The 14056-nt window shown below is 60.9% G+C and overlaps 1 protein-coding gene across 1 annotated transcript in view; it reads right to left on the reverse strand.

Annotated features, from left to right (window-relative positions):
- LOC142474469 (alanine aminotransferase 2-like) overlaps positions 1–13522 on the reverse strand; it is a 143724-nt gene extending 130202 nt beyond the window's left edge. The window contains exon 1 of the mRNA XM_075580869.1: positions 13384–13522. Coding sequence (XP_075436984.1) covers positions 13384–13522 — 139 coding nt within the window. The remainder of the gene's footprint in view (positions 1–13383) is intronic.
- Between the last annotated feature and the right edge of the window lie 534 nt (positions 13523–14056).

The following is a 14056-nucleotide window of genomic DNA, read 5'->3' on the forward strand; positions in this document are numbered from 1 at the left end:
CCTGTAAGTCTCGGTCAGAGTTCCCGGTCTGGACCCTACCCTGACTGGATGCCACATATGCACCCTTAATGTCCGGTTCCGCAACCATACAGTGTTTCCTGACCATCACATGGTCCTGGTATCTGGCCATAACCACAGGACACAATGAGGCTGTATGCACCGGATCCACAGATTTCCTGCGACACAGGTGAGACTGCACACGATCCATAAAATGGTCCACACAGGTTGTACAGTAGATAAAGCGGTACTCACCGGAGCGGGCATCCGCCGTTCCTCTTCCGCTCCGGAGGTCGCTTTCAAAATGACGTAATCTGGATCCAGTCTCGTGGGATCCGAAGAGAGGTTGAGGTCCCACACCGGAAGTGCATCGACATCCGGTCTCTGCTTAGGTGTGTCGTCGCCATCCGCGTAGGAAAAGGAACCAAAAGGTACCTCTTCACCGGAAGTCTCCCATCGGGTCCTGCTGGAGGTTAGGAGGTGGGCTCTCACCGCTCCACTGACTCGTCGGAACCCTGGGACTCATCGGATGGGATGCTGGTTCACCAACCAGGCCGCTGGGGTCCACCACCGTCGGGACGCTCATTCACCGATAAGGCCGCACCATCGCTGTCATCGGGACCGGACTCCGCCTTCGCTCGGTATCACTGGTAGTTTCTGCTTTCACAGTGTCGGTAGGGATACACGATGGTTGGTGCATGTATCTACAGGGCAAGCTGTGTTGAGACAGAGGGCTATTACTGGGTCTAAGTCGCCCTGAGGACTGGTAGGTGTATGATGCCTAAAGGGGGTTGTCTGGTTAGCGTGTGGCAGGGGCCTCTGGAGAGGGTCTGCAATGCCAGTGCCGCAGCAGGGCGGCGTATGATGCTGCTAGGGAGTGTCTTAAGAGGGGTGCCTGATCCGCAGGTGTGTATACCCCTCTGCTGGAAGAACTACCAGAGCACCACTAGCCTTCAAGACACAGTAGACCACAGAGTGCTCACAATGGACTGTGATCGAGTTCAGCATGCAGGAAAGAGCGTTGCTAGCCTGGGGTACAATCTACTCTCAGTAGACAGCTAACCATGTGCTGTGGAGACCTAAGAAGAACGGATTCTCGTAGGAATCGTGTGGACCCCGTGGATTCAACCTTTATTTCATCCAAGATGGTGGTTCCCTCACAAGGGAACGCACCGCAAGGACATTACTAAGTAAAATGGCGGTTTCCGCCGAGACTGGGAACCGTGTGTGGGAATTCCAGGAAAGTTGCACGCTTCCTGTTTGCAAGATCTGTTTGCAAGATTCTGCACTGATTCGGCGCGAAAGTCGGAACCGCGCCCATCCACTGTGACTGGCCCAGGGAGGAGTCGAAGTCCCACCCTGTTCCAGGGTGCCCCTACTCTAGACTCCACCAGAGAGAGGGGACACTGTGGTAACCAATCAAGAGAGACTGCCAGATGCAGACCCCAGTAAGTGTGTATATGTCACGCTGCGCTCACCACAAACAGGACTAGACCGCGGGGCTGAGGTGGGGATGTATTTAATCGCCGCCCTACAACCACGGAGCCAGGTCCAGAATGCATTGTCGGAGTCGTGGAGCTGGGTCGGGGCAGGAGAGTTCTGGGGAGCCGTGGTACTTGCCGTGTTCCGGGGTTAGAGAGAAGAATCGTCGTTTATCCGCAGCCGTGATCCGGGGTTTGAGAGAGCGGGGGTCCAATAATAAGCCGAAGTCCAGGGGTAGAGAAGAGACAGGTCCAGGTACAAGCAGGGGTCACAACACGAGTCAGGCAAGGCACAGGAACAGACAAGATCCAAGAAGCAGCAAGCACAGCACAACAGTGTTTATGTCCAGCAAAGTGAAAGTGAAACAGGAAGGTATTTAAAGGGGAAAGCACCAATCAGGAACCAGCAGATGATGACCTCACACATAAGCCACGAGCCGATAGGGTAGTGCAGGATTGACTACTGGTGTAACACAGCTGATGCTGCTAGTGTTCGTTGGCGTGCGGCGTGCGCGCGTACGAGGAGTGCGACGCAGAGTGGGTGCTGTGGTGATACTGCGGGAGCGCGCCTCCGCGGATGAAGCATTGCGCAGCTGCGTGCGCACCGATAGCGGTCTGTGAATGTCAGAGGTACAGCCGCGTGACGCATGCTGGGGGCGGAGCCAGGCGGCGATCCTGTCAGTATATTCTCTGTATTTTGTGTTTCTGTGTGTTTCCGAGGTCTTATCCAAATAAACCTCATTTTATTCAACTGCCTTGTTTTGCCCTGTGACCGATCCCTTAAATATCAATGTGTTAAAAGACCTGGTCTACCGTGACACTTAGAATCTGTGAGAATCTCGCGAACGGATTGGCTGAGAGATTCTGATAGTATTTCAGAGTACATTCATGAAATACTACAGCCAATCGTGGGAATATTCCTACCAGCCAATCAGAGCGCTGCCAGTCTATCTAAGCCGGGCAAGCTCGGATTCGGAATCTGACAAGAAGAGCCAACTTGGCACCTCTGCCACTTGTCATGCAGAAGCCACCCGCTGAGTTAGGCTCCTCAGTCTGGCTTGGGGCAAATGGTGGTCCGATGACTTCCATTCATCCCAGGATGTGAGTACTTGAGGCTAACTCCGCTGCCCAAATGGCTTTCACACCTTGGCAACCTCTGAGGCTTTCATGTCCGGGACCCGAGCAGACTTGGTGGCACCAAGCTTGGTAGCCACATGGTCTCTCGGAACCGTGGACCTGTAAGTTCCCAGCTCATATACTGTCCACAAGCATCTACACTTTTATACACTTTAATAAAATATATTTTCACATATTTCTTCTACAGTGGCGGCCGTCTTTATCCTCCTGCGGCCGCCACCGCGGGAGTTTTTAAAACGCGGCGGCGCGCGTGTTTTTTTCTTCAGGTTTCCCGCGCCATTAACGCTTATCTGATGATGCGGCCGCCACGCGGGAAACTCCGCGAGAAACTGAGAAAATCCCCGCATTTATCCGGGTAAGTAGGAGGATAGGAGGGGCCGCAGGAGTAAGTCCTTCGGTTATGGGGAATAGAAGCTCATTGTCACATTCCCCACACACTGAAACCCGGACTTAGACTTTAAAAACCCTCGCAGCCTTATGTATGGTTGGGGTACCCCCAGAACCCCTATACCAGGTTCTGGGTAACTGGGCATCCCCTCATAACCTGGGGACCCCTTGACAGTTCCAGGGACACCTTACACCCCTATGCCCCATTTACCTTTCTGGTCTGTGCTGAAGCAGGGAATCCTAGCGGTGAGTCGCGATTTTGCCGGAGCAATGTGCCTCAATGTATCTGTGAATCCGACCTGATTCCTGGATACCTTTTTGGGGGAACTTGCAACTCTGGAACCCGGCTAGCTACGCGCATTCTGACAACACTTTCTCCGCAAAGCCCCCCCCCCCCGTGAAACTCATAGCCCCGCGATCTCTGCTCGCTAGCACTTCCTGCTCGCTGTTACTCCCTGCTTGCTGGCACTCCCTGCTCGCTGGCACTCCCTGCTCGCAGCCACTCCCTGCTTGCGGGCACTCCCTGCTCGCTGCCACTCCCTGCTCGCTGGCACTCCCTGCTCGCTGGCACTCCCGGGAAGGTAAGAACACAAATATTCTTTATTGTCGCACAATTATTCACAATGCAGGCACAATAAAAAGGTTCAAGAGCTGACACTCTAAACCCCAAATATGGGTCAGGGGTAACCAAACGGGCTTAATACCTTTATTGAGCCTGGTTACCCCCTCACCGTCACAGTGACCTGGCTAATGTTTAGGCCCATCCTTTAGTTTGCTCAGTAACAGGTGGGGTTGTAGTTCACACCCAGGGTTTAAAAGGTTGGGATCAGCCATTTTGTTTCAGACCCCAGGGGACCCCAATAAAATCAGGATCTCAGGAGGAACAGACGAGGGATCCCCCCTGTATATAATTATAGTAAGTAATTAGCTATAAGGGGGACCCTTATATAATGTTTTTAGTATAGGGCCAGTATCCCATGTGTCCTGGAGGCGCGTGCACGCCACTTCACCGCGATCTGCGGTCTGTAGGGATCATTTTTAGGTGCGTGTGGAGGGGGGGGGGAGGGGTGGCCAAAACGGGTCGGGTGGGCGCGATCATGACGCACATTTTCTGATCCGCTTGTGTGTGTGTGTGTGAGAGAGAGTGTGAATGAGAGTGTGTGAAAGTATGTGAGTGTGTGAGAGTGGGTGTGTTTTGCAGGGCTCGGTCTGTGTGCACCTGCCTGCACGTGCTGTATGCGTGTGAGTGTGCGTATGCGTTTTGCAGGGCTCGGTCTGTGTGCACCTGCCTGCACGTGCTGTATGCGTGTGAGTGTGCGTATGCGTTTTGCAGGGCTCGGTCTGTGTGCACCTGCCCGCACGTGCTGTATGCGTGTGAGTGTGAGTGTGCGTTTTTCAGGGCTCGGTCTGTGTGCACCTGCCCGCACGTGCTGTATGCGTGTGAGTGTGAGTGTGCGTTTTTCAGGGCTCGGTCTGTGTGCACCTGCCCGCACGTGCTGTATGCGTGTGAGTGTGAGTGTGCGTATGCGTTTTGCAGGGCTCGGTCTGTGTGCACCTGCCCGCACGTGCTGTATGCGTGTGAGTGTGAGTGTGCGTTTTGCAGGGCTCGGTCTGTGTGCACCTGCCCGCACGTGCTGTATGCGTGTGAGTGTGAGTGTGCGTTTTGCAGGGCTCGGTCTGTGTGCACCTGCCCGCACGTGCTGTATGCGTGTGAGTGTGAGTGTGCGTTTTGCAGGGCTCGGTCTGTGTGCACCTGCCCGCACGTGCTGTGTGAGTGTGTGTGCACCTGCTGTATGCGTGTGAGTGTGAGTGTGCGTGCTGTATGCACGATCCTGTCCGCCTCTGTGTATAAAAGCGCCCGTGTTGTACAGGTGACATTTACTTGCATAGGAGAAGGAATAAAACGTTACATACATGGAGATAAGACTTGCCTATAGGTGACGATCTTTAAAGTCACAGAAGCATCTGCTTAGTTTATTAACCCCTTCACGGTATATTTCACACGGTTCACTAGCGTTTGTCTGCATTTAGCACAGGGAGCTGCTCCTGAGGCCGGGACGTGGCTGGCAGGCGTGGCATTATTTCATCAAAAGATGCAACCAAAGTTTCCTTTGTCTTACAGACTTTCAGGAAGCAGCCTGGAGCCCCTCAGCGACGGGCACATGGCCGCAGGGACTAGGGGTACATGGCCGCAGGGACTAGGGGCACATGGCCGCAGGGACTAGGGGCACATGGCCGCAGGGACTAGGGGCACATGGCCGCAGGGACTAGGGGCACATGGCCGCAGGGACTAGGGGCACATGGCCGCAGGGACTAGGGGCACATGGCCGCAGGGACTAGGGGCACATGGCCGCAGGGACTAGGGGCACATGGCCGCAGGGACTAGGGGCACATGACCGCAGGGACTAGGGGCACATGACCGCAGGGACTAGGGGCACATGGCCGCAGGGACTAGGGGCACATGGCCGCAGGGACTAGGGGCACATGACCGCAGGGACTAGGGGCACATGACCGCAGGGACTAGGGGCACATGACCGCAGGGACTAGGGGCACATGACCGCAGGGACTAGGGGCACATGACCGCAGGGACTAGGGGCACATGGCCGCAGGGACTAGGGGCACATGGCCGCAGGGACTAGGGGCACATGACCGCAGGGACTAGGGGCACATGACCGCAGGGACTAGGCTCCCCTCTCCTCCCTCCCCCTCACCTTTGGTGCTGGTTCACATGCTGCTTCCCCTCTTCCCTCCAGCTTGGCTGGATTGCATGCTGTCTCCCCTCCCATTCCCCAGTGTCACGGGGGGGGGCGGAGCTAAGGGGATTAAAAGGCGCACAGGGGAGGGCAGTCTGCTCCCTGGGAAGAAGTTCCCGCCCCTTTGTTTGGGTAATACCATGACAAGCGTATAATATATTGTACATTATGTTGTACTTTCTTCTTTTCAGGAATAAGTATACATGGGAAGGACGCTGATCCGGGGAGTAATCCCATTGCCAATTCTTGCAGTCGGGAAGGAATTTATTTCCCCTTGTGTTATATCACTTGGGTTTTTTGTTTGCCTTCCTCTGGATCAAAAATACTGTAGGTGAGGGTACAGGATGGAGAATCTGTCTGGATTTGGCGTGGGTTGGACTTGATGGACGTGCGTCTTTTCAACCTCATCTACGATGTAACTATGTCTGCCATGTTTGAGGCGGGCACTGCATGGCATGTGTTGCCTACGTCACGGCGACTGTTGGGGGGGGGTAGGTGTTCGTTAACCTTGCCAGCGGGGGCTCTATGGTGCAGATAACCCCTCAAACCTTGTGGTGGCTGGGGGTAGCGAGTGGGCAGGGCTCATTTGTGCGTGATTCCCTGGGGCCCAGTATCGCTTAACGGCCGGGCCATCCGGCGCCCAGCTTGGTGGGTGTGCGGGCCGTGGTTGGGGTGCCATCAGGCGCCCGGCTTGGTGGGTGTGCGGGCCGTGGTTGGGGTGCCATCAGGCACCCGGCTTGGTGGGTGTGCGGGCCGTGGTTGGGGTGCCATCAGGCGCCCGGCTTGGTGGGTGTGCGGGCCGTGGTTGGGGTGCCATCAGGCGCCCGGCTTGGTGGGTGTGCGGGACATGGTTGGGGTGCCATCGGGCGCCCGGCTTGCTGGGTGTGTGGGCCATGGTTGGGGTGCCATCAGGCGCCTGGCTTGCTGGGTGTGTGGGCCATGGTTGGGGTGCCATCAGGCACCCGGCTTGGTGGGTGTACAGGCCATGGTTGGGGTGCCATCGGGCGCCTGGCTTGGTGGGTGTGCGGGACATGGTTGGGGTGCCATCGGGTGCCCGGTTTGGTGGGTGTGCGGGCCATGGTTGGGGTGCCATCGGGCGCCCAACTTGGTGGGTGTACGGGCCATGATTTGTGTGCCATCGGGCGCCCGGCTTGGTGGGAGTGCGGGCCATGGTTGGTGTGCCATTGAGCGCCCAACTTGGTGGGTGTACGGGCCATGGTTGGGGTGCCATTGGGCGCCCGGCTTGTTGGGTGTATGGGCCATGGTTGGTGTGCCATCGGGCGCCCGGCTTGGTGGGTGTGGGGGCCATGGTTGGGGTGCCATTGAGCGCACGGCTTGGTGGGTGTGCGGGCCGTGGCTGGGGTGCCATCGGGCGCTCGGCTTGGTGGGTGTGTGGGCCGTGGTTGGGGTGCCATCGGGCGCCTGGCTTGGTGGGTGTGCGGGACATGGTTGGGGTGCCAGCGGGCGCCCGGCTTGGTGGGTGTGCGGGCCGTGGTTGGGGTGCCATTGGGCGCCCGGCTTAGTGGGTGTGTGGGCCGTGGTTGGGGTGCCATTGGGCGCCCGGCTTGGTGGGTGTGCGGGGCATGGTTGGGGTGCCATCGGGCACCCGGCTTGGTGGGTGTGCGGGGCATGGTTGGGGTGCCATTGGGCGCCCGGCTTGGTGGGTGTGCGGGCCATGGTCGGGGTGCCAATGGGCGCCCGGCTTGGTGGGTGTGCGGGCCGTGGTTGGGGTGCCATCGGGCGCCCGGCTTGGTGGGTGTGCGGGCTGTGGTTGGGGTGCCATCGTGCGCCCGGCTTGGTGGGTGTGCGGGGCATGGTTGGGGTGCCATCGGGCGCTCGGCTTGGTGGGTGTGCGGGCCATGGTTGGGGTGCCATCGGACGCCCGGCTTGGTGGGAGTGCGGGCCGTGGTTGGGGTGCCATCGGGCGCCCGGTTTGGTGGGTGTGCGGGCCGTGGTTGGGGTGCCATCGGGCGCCCGGCTTGGTGGGTGTGCGGGCCGTGGTTGGGGTGCCATCGGGCGCCCGGCCTGGTGGTGGGTGTACGGGCCGTGGTTGGGGTGCCATCGGGCGCCCGGCTTGGTGGGAGTGCGGGTTGTGGTTGGGGTGCCATTGGGCGCCCGGCTTGGTGGGTGTGCGGGGCATGGTTGGGGTGCCATCGGGCGCCCGGCTTGGTGGGTGTGCGGGCCGTGGTTGGGGTGCCATCGGACGCCCGGCATGGTGGGAGTGCGGGCCATGGTTGGGGTGCTATCGGGCACCCGGCCTGGTGGTGGGTGTACGGGCCGTGGTTGGGGTACCATCGGACGCCCGGCTTGGTGGGAGTGCGGGCCGTGGTTGGGGTGCTATCGGGCACCCGGCCTGGTGGTGGGTGTACGGGCCGTGGTTGGGGTACCATCGGACGCCCGGCTTGGTGGGAGTGCGGGCCGTGGTTGGGGTGCCATCGGGCGCCCGGCTTGGTGGGTGTACGGGCCGTGGTTGGGGTGCCATCGGGCGCCCGGCCTGGTGGTGGGTGTACGGGCCGTGGTTGGGGTGCCATCGGGCGCCCGGCTTGGTGGGAGTGCGGGCCGTGGTTGGGGTGCCATTGGGCGCCCGGCTTGGTGGGTGTGCGGGCCGTGGTTGGGGTGCCATCGGACGCCCGGCTTGGTGGGAGTGCGGGCCATGGTTGGGGTGCCATTGGGCGCCCGGCCTGGTGGTGGGTGTACGGGCCGTGGTTGGGGTGCCATCGGGCACCCGGCTTGGTGGGTGTGCGGGCCGTGGTTGGGGTGCCATCGGACGCCCGGCTTGGTGGGAGTGCGGGCCGTGGTTGGGGTGCCATCGGGCTCCCGGCCTGGTGGTGGGTGTTCGGGCCGTGGTTGGGGTGCCATCGGGCACCCGGCTTGGTGGGTGTGCGGGCCGTGGTTGGGGTGCCATCGGGCGCCCGGCTTGGTGGGTGTGTGGGCCGTGGCTTGGTGGGTTTGCGGGCCATGGTCGGGGTGCCATTGGGCACCCGACTTGGTGGGTGTGCGGGCCGTGGTTGGGGTGCCATCGGGCGCCCGGCTTGGTGGGTGTGCGGGCCATGGTCGGGGTGCCATTGGGCGCCTGGCTTGGTGGGTGTGCGGGCCGTGGTTGGGGTGCCATCGGGCGCCCGGCTTGGTGGGTGTGCGGACCATGGTTGGGGTGCCATCGGGCGCCCGGCTTGGTGGGTGTGCGGGGCATGGTTGGGGTGCCATCAGGCGCCCGGCTTGGTGGGTGTGCGGGCCGTGGTTGGGGTGCCATCGGACGCCCGGCTTGGTGGGAGTGTGGGCCATTGTTGGGGTGCCATCGGGCGCCCGGCTTGGTGGGTGTGTGTGCCGTGGTTGGGGTGCTATCGGGCGCCCGGCCTGGTGGTGGGTGTACGGGCCGTGGTTGGGGTGCCATCGGGTGCCCGGTTTGGTGGGTGTGCGGGCCGTGGTTGGGGTGCCATCGGGCGCCCGGCTTGGTGGGTGTGCGGGCCGTGGTTGGGGTGCCATCGGGCACCCGGCCTGGTGGTGGGTGTACGGGCCGTGGTTGGGGTGCCATCAGGCGCCCGGCTTCGTGGGTGTGCAGGCCGTGGCTGGGGTGCCATCGGGCGCCCGGCTTGGTGGGTGTGCGGGGCATGGTTGGGGTGCCATCGGGCACCCGGCTTGGTGGGTGTGCGGGCCGTGGCTTGGTGGGTGTGCGGGCCATGGTTGGGGTGCCATCGGGCGCCCGGCTTGGTGGGTGTGCGGGCCGTGGTTGGGGTGCCATCGGACGCCCGGCTTGGTGGGTGTGCGGGGCGTGGTTGGGGTGCCATCGGGTGCCTGGCTTGGTGGGTGTGCGGGCCGTGGTTGGGGTGCCCTCGGGTGCCTGGCTTGTTGGGTGTGCGGGCCATGGCTTGGTGGGTGTGCGGGCCGTGGCTTGGTGGGTGTGCAGGCCGTGGTTGGGGTGCCATCGGGCACCCGGCTTGGTGGGTGTGCGGGGCGTGGTTGGGGTGCCATCGGGTGCCTGGCTTGGTGGGTGTGCGTGCCGTGGTTGGGGTGCCCTCGGGTGCCTGGCTTGTTGGGTGTGCGGGCCATGGCTTGGTGGGTGTGCGGGCCGTGGCTTGGTGGGTGTGCAGGCCGTGGTTGGGGTGCCATCGGGCACCCGGCTTGGTGGGTGTGCAGGCCGTGGTTGGGGTGCCATCGGGCACCCGGCTTGGTGGGTGTGCAGGCCATGGTTGGGGTGCCATCGGGCACCCGGCTTGGTGGGTGTGCGGGCCGTGGTTGGGGTGCCATCGGGCACCCGGCTTGGTGGGTGTGCAGGCCATGGTTGGGGTGCCATCGGGCGCCCGGCTTGGTGGTTGTACGGGCCATGGTTGGGGTGCCATCGGGCACCTGGCTTGGTGGGTTTGCGGGCCATGGTTGTGGTGCCATCGGGCACCCGGCTTGGTGGGTGTGCGGGCCGTGGTTGGGGTGCCATCGGGCACCCGGCTTGGTGGGTTTGCGGGCCATGGTTGGGGTGCCATCGGGCACCCGGCTTGGTGGGTGTGCGGGCCGTGGTTGGGGTGCCATCGGGCGCCCGGCTTGGTGGTGGGAGTGCGGGCCGTGGTTGGGGTGCCATCGGGCACCTGGCTTGGTGGGTTTGCGGGCCATGGTTGTGGTGCCATCGGGCACCCGGCTTGGTGGGTGTGTGGGCCGTGGTTGGGGTGCCATCGGGCACCTGGCTTGGTGGGTTTGCAGGCCATGGTTGTGGTGCCATCGGGCACCCGGCTTGGTGGGTGTGCAGGCCATGGTTGGGGTGCCATCGGGCGCCCGGCTTGGTGGTTGTACGGGCCATGGTTGGGGTGCCATCGGGCACCTGGCTTGGTGGGTTTGCGGGCCATGGTTGGGGTGCCATCGGGCACCCGGCTTGGTGGGTGTGCGGGCCGTGGTTGGGGTGCCATCGGGCACCCGGCTTGGTGGGTTTGCGGGCCATGGTTGGGGTGCCATCGGGCACCCGGCTTGGTGGGTGTGCGGGCCGTGGTTGGGGTGCCATCGGGCGCCCGGCCTGGTGGTGGGTGTGCGGGCCGTGGTTGGGGTGCCATCGGGCGCCCGTCTTGGTGGGTGTACAGGCCATGGTTGGGGTGCCATCGGGCACCTGGCTTGGTGGGTTTGCGGGCCATGGTTGTGGTCCATCGGGCACCCGGCTTGGTGGGTGTGCGGGCCGTGGTTGGGGTTCCATCGGGCACCCGGCTTGGTGGGTTTGCGGGCCATGGTCGGGGTGCCATCGGGCACCCGGCTTGGTGGGTGTGTGGGCCGTGGTTGGGGTGCCATCGGGCGCCCGGCTTGGTGGGTGTGCGGGCCATAGTTGGGGTGTCATCGGGCGCCCGGCTTGGTGGGTGTACGGGCCGTGGTTGGGGTGCCATCGGGCGCCCGGCCTGGTGGTGGGTGTACGGGCCGTGGTTGGGGTGCCATCGGGCGCCCGGCTTGGTGGGTGTGCGGGCCGTGGTTGGGGTGCCATCGGGCGCCCGGTTTGGTGGGTGTGCGGGCCGTGGTTGAGGTGCCATCGGACGTCTGGCTTGGTGGGTTTGCGGGCCGTGGTTGGGGTGCCATCGGGCGCCCGGCTTGGTGGGTGTGCGGGCCGTTGTTGGGGTGCCATCGGGCGCCCGGCTTGGTGGCTGTGCGGGCCGTGGTTGTGGTGCCATCGGGCGCCCGGCCTGGTGGTGGGTGTACGGGCCATGATTGAGGTGCCATCGGGCACCCGGCTTGGTGGGTGTGCGGGCCATGGTTGGTGTGCCATTGGGCGCCCGGCTTGGTGGGTGTGCGGGCCGTGGTTGGGGTGCCCTCGGGTGCCTGGCTTGGTGGGTGTGCGGGCCATGGCTTGGTGGGTGTGCGGGCCGTGGCTTGGTGGGTGTGCGGGACATGGTTGGGGTGCCATCGGGCGGCCGGCTTGGTGGGTGTGCGGGCTATGGTCGGGGTGCCATCGGGCGCCTGGCTTGGTGGGTGTACGGGCCGTGGTTGGGGTGCCATCGGGCACCCGGCTTGGTGGGTGTGTGGGCCGTGGTTGGGGTGCCATTGGGCGCCCGGCTTGGTGGGTGTGCGGGGCATGGTTGGGGTGCCAACGGGCGCCTGGCTTGGTGGGTGTACGGGCCGTGGTTGGGGTGCCATCGGGCACCCGGCTTGGTGGGTGTGTGGGCCGTGGTTGGGGTGCCATTGGGCGCCCGGCTTGGTGGGTGTACGGGCCGTGGTTGGGGTGCCATCGGGCGCCCGGATTGGTGGGTGTGCGGGCCATGGTTGGGGTGCCATCAGCCTTTACCCGGGGGAGAGCACACTGGCAGGGTTGGCACTTACCAGGGTTTATTTGTGTAAATAAAGCCGTGGCCTTTGTTCCTCCAGACCCTTTGTTGTGTGTTTATTTATATGTGGGTCGGGGGAGGGAAGGGACATGTATATTTCCCACCTTATATTGTCACCCAACGGGGGACGCGCAGGGATTGACTTTGTTTCTCACGTATGTCTGACCAATTTATTTGCCCGCTGCGGGCTCCCTACACGGGGAAGCGCGGCAAATATATATATATTTGTTTTTGCAATCGGCCCATATCTTCTCTGGCATCAAAAGTTGGAGCCAACTCAAAGCAAACCCAATGTACCCTGCGCTCTAAATGACAGGCTGTCCCTGGCAGTGAATGGGTTAAACAGACATGTAGGTAGAGAAAGAAAGAAACCCAGAGGCTGCACACAAACACATCATGTGAAACACACAGGGCACAGCTTCAAATGTCCGCGGGGCACAGAACTCCAGCGCTAGTAACAAACTAATATAACCATAAAATTAAAGTGTGACTTACAATTGTGCAAAAATGGGAGGCAGCCCCAGGAAGCCTTGGGTCACACAGCCAGGGATAGTCCGGACCAACACTATATACACGCGCGCCGCAAGGAACCTCTGCCCCCCACAAGATGTGTCTCTTTCTCACTCCAACAGATCCAAGACTCAGCCTCACGTGACCTCTACTAGTTTCGCACGTACTGCTTCATCAGGCGTTCACGTGATAGAGTTTAAATACCCCAGCTGTTGCACAAGACCACAGCCCTCAGTGGTGAATCTAATTCTGCTTAATCAGCCTGTCAGCAGCTGTGACCGCTAGAGGTCACGTGAGGCTGCGTCTTGGATCTGTTGGAGTGAAAAAGAGACATATCTTGGGGAGGGGGGGGGGGGGCAGAGGTTCATTGTGGCGCGGGTGTATAGTGCTGGTCCGGACCACCTACATCTACTATCCCTGGCTGTGTGACCCAAGGCTTCCTGGGGCTGTCTCCCATTTTTGGGCAATTGTAAGTTAAACTTTTATTTTATGGTCATATTAGTTTGTTACTTGCACTGGATTTCTGTGCCCCGCGGACATTTGAAGCTGTGCCCTGTGTGTTTCACATGATGTGTTTGTGTGCAGCCTCTGGGTGTGGGGCTGCTTTAAATAAAGACTATTTGTGTTTGCGCACTGCGATTTCTGCCTGTTCTTCCTTTGTTTTGTGAGCTTCCCGGAAAGGAGATCACTTTATTTAGGGGGTGTGGAGTTCCTCCGGCAGGCAGCTGCAAGAGTTTTAACCCCATCAGTGCAACACTACTGTTAGGACAGCCCCAGCGCGGAGCGTTATCTGTTTATCTGTAGACACGTAGGGAGCGGCGTATGAAAACTCACCAGCTTCTGGAAACCTGACAGGGACAGAAGAGGCAGCGCGGGTCTGCTCGCAGCTCGTACAGTACAGGAAGTGAGGGATGAACAGGTCACAGGGCAGAGCTAAGGCCGGTCCAATGTGCATCCCGTTCTCTGTTATCATCTAGTCTAATGTTAATCCATCAGTGCCAGGGGGCGTAATCCAGCAGGCGGCAGCCACCCGGGATAAAGGTGAAGTCCCACCTAGGCATTTCTTTTCTGTTTGGTGCGGTTATCTCAGATTTTTACATTTATAATCCCTAAACTGAACAACGTCTAAAAAGAGATGTGGTCCCTGTCACAGGAGAGTAACTCCTTAATACCGGGATCATATCACCGGGAGCAATACCTGGATCACCGGGAGCAATACCTGGATCACCGGGAGCAATACCGGGATCACTGAGCAATACCGGGATCACTGAGCAATACCGGGATCACTGAGCAATACCGGGATCACCGGGAGCAATACCGGGATCACTGAGCAATACCGGGATCACTGAGCAATACCGGGATCACTGAGCAATACCGGGATCACTGAGCAATACCGGGATCACTGAGCAATACCGGGATCATATCACTGAGCTATACCGGGATCACTGAGCAATACCGGGATCATATCACTGAGCAATACTTGGATCACTGAGCAATACCGGGATCA

This window comes from Ascaphus truei, chromosome 2, assembly GCF_040206685.1.
Source record: "Ascaphus truei isolate aAscTru1 chromosome 2, aAscTru1.hap1, whole genome shotgun sequence".
Taxonomy (NCBI): Eukaryota; Metazoa; Chordata; class Amphibia; order Anura; family Ascaphidae; genus Ascaphus; species Ascaphus truei.